Consider the following 4,811-nt stretch of genomic DNA (forward strand, 5'->3'; position numbering starts at 1 on the left):
TTCGAACAGTCTATCTATCTATCTATCTATCTATCTATCTATCTACCGATCTCTTTCCAGAGCCATGAAGAACAGCATATTCTTACCCTCCCACTCCAGGTCGTTGCCGTTGGTAATGAACTCAAGCGAATCTGTCTCATCGGGCGTCTCGATATCATCCACGTTAATATCCAGATCATCAGGCGTATCCAGGAAGTCATCGGAGAGCAAGGACCCTTCGCTCTGGTCCAACGACAAGTTCATATCCGGGGCCACCAGCGTGCGACGCTTCCGGTGAGCTCCGCCCCCTCCGGCTCCACCAATGAGAAGAGAGTTTGGGGGAGCTGAGCCAATAACGATACGATTTGCATTACACAAATGCAAATTACTCATTTAAGAAGAACATGAAAAAAAGTCACTTACAAGTCCTCCCCTCGTTCAGGGCGCAGGAAGAGTCCATGTCACCCTCTGCAGGAAGTGGCCTAGCGAGGAAAAATTTTCAATTCACTTAAAATGACACAAATTTGTGCAAATAATGTTTCATGTAAGAAAGAAAGTCCTACGTTTGTGTTCAAAGAAAGTCATACAATTTTGGAAGAAAATGAGGGTGAGTAAATGACAAAATTGTAATGTTTGAGTGAACTGCTTCTTTAAGACTGGAGCATATTGTGATATGCTAATTAGCGAGTAGGCCCTCGGGGTCGTTGCACACGTAGCTGACAAATAGAGGGGGTTGTCAGAGCTTAACTCACAGCTGTCAATGTGTCCCCATGAAATGCACATTTTAAACGACAACGACAAACCAGAAGCCTTTCGAAAGACTGTTATTAGCATCAACAAAGCAAAACATACTACAGATGTGCATAATAATATTGCATATTAATACTAACAGATGCAAATAAATCTATGAATCACAGCCATGTTATTTTTCACAACAACAGCTTCCCTGTGGAGATTTATCCAATTTCTATTGACTCTGTGGGTGTTTGGTATTAAACAATAATACAGTATTAAAACCCATTTTAATCAATACAAACATAATAAAATGGATGATTTTAGCATGCTTTAGAAAACAAACAAAGCAAAAACGCCCAATCAAAGCTGCTCTCGCTTACCTGCTGCGTCAGACGTACAAGGTTTCTGGCTGCTTTCTGATTCTGCGAGTTCTTACTCCACGCTAGCATGAAATCTCATGGTCTTAACGCTGTTTAATATTTCAAAAGCATCATGCTGTCGTGTGATGCTGGAGCTGCTCCTCTATGCCTGACCTGCCTCCATTTTCCTGGTGATGCTGCTTGTGTTGTTGGCAGCTTGCTGCGTCACATGACGTGGCTGCTTTCCATTCAAGGAGAGAGCTGCACCTGCTCCCGTCTCCGTCCAGCATCTCACTCAGATGCTCTTTTCCTTTTTTTTTTTTAAAGCCTGTATCTATCTGTAAGCCCAGTGTTGCCTTCAAACTTCAAGTTTGTTTTGAAGAACCTTCTTTGCTTTGGGGGGGGGGGGTTATTACATTCAATTCAGACTGGAATCATTTACCAGAATAAACACTTTAATGCATCAGTTTCTTCACATTTCATGCCTCCCACAAACGCATATGATGTATTTTACAGCACACCCAGTTGAAAAAAACAGCATATGTTGGTTAGGTATGTTTTGACGCTGGGCTGCTGGTTTAAGATGGTCCTTTGCTGGTTTAAGCTGGCCCTTTGCTGGTTTAAGCTGGCCCTTTGCTGGTTTAAGCTGGCCCTTTGCTGGTTTAAGCTGGCCCTTTGCTGGTTTAAGCTGGCCCTTTGCTGGTTTAAGCTGGCCCTTTGCTGGTTTAAGCTGGCCCTTTGCTGGTTTAAGCTGGCCCTTTGCTGGTTTAAGCTGGCCCTTTGCTGGTTTAAGCTGGCCCTTTGCTGGTTTAAGCTGGCCCTTTGCTGGTTTAAGCTGGCCCTTTGCTGGTTTAAGCTGGCCCTTTGCTGGTTTAAGCTGGCCCTTTGCTGGTTTAAGCTGGCCCTTTGCTGGTTTAAGCTGGCCCTTTGCTGGTTTAAGCTGGCCCTTTGCTGGTTTAAGCTGGCCCTTTGCTGGTTTAAGCTGGCCCTTTGCTGGTTTAAGCTGGCCCTTTGCTGGTTTAAGCTGGCCCTTTGCTGGTTTAAGCTGGCCCTTTGCTGGTTTAAGCTGGCCCTTTGCTGGTTTAAGCTGGCCCTTTGCTGGTTTAAGCTGGCCCTTTGCTGGTTTAAGCTGGCCCTTTGCTGGTTTAAGCTGGCCCTTTGCTGGTTTAAGCTGGCCCTTTGCTGGTTTAAGCTGGCCCTTTGCTGGTTTAAGCTGGCCCTTTGCTGGTTTAAGCTGGCCCTTTGCTGGTTTAAGCTGGCCCTTTGCTGGTTTAAGCTGGCCCTTTGCTGGTTTAAGCTGGCCCTTTGCTGGTTTAAGCTGGCCCTTTGCTGGTTTAAGCTGGCCCTTTGCTGGTTTAAGCTGGCCCTTTGCTGGTTTAAGCTGGCCCTTTGCTGGTTTAAGCTGGCCCTTTGCTGGTTTAAGCTGGCCCTTTGCTGGTTTAAGCTGGCCCTTTGCTGGTTTAAGCTGGCCCTTTGCTGGTTTAAGCTGGCCCTTTGCTGGTTTAAGCTGGCCCTTTGCTGGTTTAAGCTGGCCCTTTGCTGGTTTAAGCTGGCCCTTTGCTGGTTTAAGCTGGCCCTTTGCTGGTTTAAGCTGGCCCTTTGCTGGTTTAAGCTGGCCCTTTGCTGGTTTAAGCTGGCCCTTTGCTGGTTTAAGCTGGCCCTTTGCTGGTTTAAGCTGGCCCTTTGCTGGTTTAAGCTGGCCCTTTGCTGGTTTAAGCTGGCCCTTTGCTGGTTTAAGCTGGCCCTTTGCTGGTTTAAGCTGGCCCTTTGCTGGTTTAAGCTGGCCCTTTGCTGGTTTAAGCTGGCCCTTTGCTGGTTTAAGCTGGCCCTTTGCTGGTTTAAGCTGGCCCTTTGCTGGTTTAAGCTGGCCCTTTGCTGGTTTAAGCTGGCCCTTTGCTGGTTTAAGCTGGCCCTTTGCTGGTTTAAGCTGGCCCTTTGCTGGTTTAAGCTGGCCCTTTGCTGGTTTAAGCTGGCCCTTTGCTGGTTTAAGCTGGCCCTTTGCTGGTTTAAGCTGGCCCTTTGCTGGTTTAAGCTGGCCCTTTGCTGGTTTAAGCTGGCCCTTTGCTGGTTTAAGCTGGCCCTTTGCTGGTTTAAGCTGGTCCTTTGCTGGCTTAAGATGGTCCTTTGCTGGTCCTTTTGCTGGTTTATGCTGGTCCTTTTCCAGAACATGACCAGCATAAACCAGCAAAGGACCATCTTAAACCAGCAGCCCAGCGTCAAAACATACCTAACCAGCATATGCTGTTTTTTTCAACAGGGCAATGTGAACGAATTTTGAAATTTGATGCAGAAAATGTAGTAAAGTTCAACCATTCAAAACCAAATCATCAATGTCTATGGTGGACACATGGATTTTTCAAAAGAATAAAAGAAAAGGTGCATGGTTACCTGGGAAAATCCTTGTCCAGCCATTCGTCTCTCGCCTCTATGATCTCCATCAGCGGGCCGAAGTCAGCACTGCCCATGCTGAAGAAACCTGGACCTGAGAAAACAAAGTCAAATCCTCTCCTGGAGAGTTTAATCCCCAAAAGTCAGGGCATACCAGAAGAATTTGGATTAATGGGAAAAATTATTTTAATCCCTCTTTTAATCCCTGACTGAAGTGGCCTTTGCTTTAATGTGGGGATAATTCCCTTTTGTTCACTTTTGAATTGTCTTTTTGAATTACGACTATTTTTGTCCGAACATTGGAAGAAATTGATAAAAAAGCAAAAAAATCAAGACATTAACTGAATTATTATAGTTAATTAAAAGTAAGACTGGAGCATACAATTAAACTAAAAACAATTAAAAGACAGTTTCATTACTTGAAATAAAAGAAATAGTAAGAATAAATGTGATAAAATATAAAATAAATATTTACATATTTACATAAAATAATATTTATATAAAATAAATTATAGCATATAAAAATAGTTTTTTTTTATGTCAACTAGTTGCCAAAGCAACATTTATTATTTTAATTTAGTTTAACTTGATGTACTAAATTGACTAAAACTAATAACAACTGAATAAACATATTCAAAATAAAACAAAAACAGCTAAAACTATTAAAAAACTGAATTTAAAATAAATATAATAAATAAAAAATCATTCAAAATATGAAGATTATAATAGCACCTCAGAGATACTACAATAAAACTGCTGTATTTGGAGTCTAAATGTTATATATTGAATATTAAATTCAATATTACATTGAAACGTCATGCTGGTGATGGCTTGAAAGCACAAATTTTTCTTCACAATTTTTCAATTTTATTTTATTTTTTTAAACTCAACAAATCTAGCTAAATTCAGTCTTTGATAGATTAAAATAATAGCAATACGTTATTAAGCCGCTCTTACTCGGATCGGATTATTCCTGGTAGGGTTGGACGATATGGCAAAAATTTATATCACGATATATTTCTTAATTTCAGTCGATACGATATAATTCCGATAGCGATATAAACACTATTAAAAAAAGCCTCGTAAAAACTGCCAAGAGTGCCACAACAGATGTCTGTGCATACAAATTTATGAAAAATGTATTTGCCAAGTCTCTGACACCTCATATAAAACCATATATTTTAGAAGGGAAAAAATCTGTTTTAAATATTGATAATTGGCATATTAGAATGATTTCTGGATCATGTGACACTGAAGACTGGAGTAATGATGCAGAAAATTCAGCTTTGATCACAGGAATAAATTACATTTTAAAATATATTCAAATAAAAAGCAGTTATTTTAAATAGT

The 4,811-nt window shown here is 41.3% G+C and overlaps 1 protein-coding gene across 1 annotated transcript in view; it reads right to left on the bottom strand.

Moving 5' to 3' along the window:
- The window catches only part of LOC107566336 (caytaxin-like), a 5,265-nt gene extending 1,716 nt beyond the window's left edge, over window positions 1-3,549 (bottom strand). The window contains exons 1-3 of the mRNA XM_016251756.1: window positions 3,462-3,549; window positions 403-461; window positions 87-323 (exon numbers count right to left, since the gene is read on the bottom strand). Coding sequence (XP_016107242.1) covers window positions 87-323; window positions 403-461; window positions 3,462-3,538 — 373 coding nt within the window. The 5' untranslated portion in view covers window positions 3,539-3,549. The remainder of the gene's footprint in view (window positions 1-86; window positions 324-402; window positions 462-3,461) is intronic.
- Between the last annotated feature and the right edge of the window lie 1,262 nt (window positions 3,550-4,811).

The sequence above is a fragment of the Sinocyclocheilus grahami genome, unplaced genomic scaffold, assembly GCF_001515645.1.
Source record: "Sinocyclocheilus grahami isolate Dianchi unplaced genomic scaffold, SAMN03320097.WGS_v1.1 scaffold1070.1, whole genome shotgun sequence".
Lineage (NCBI taxonomy): Eukaryota > Metazoa > Chordata > Actinopteri > Cypriniformes > Cyprinidae > Sinocyclocheilus > Sinocyclocheilus grahami.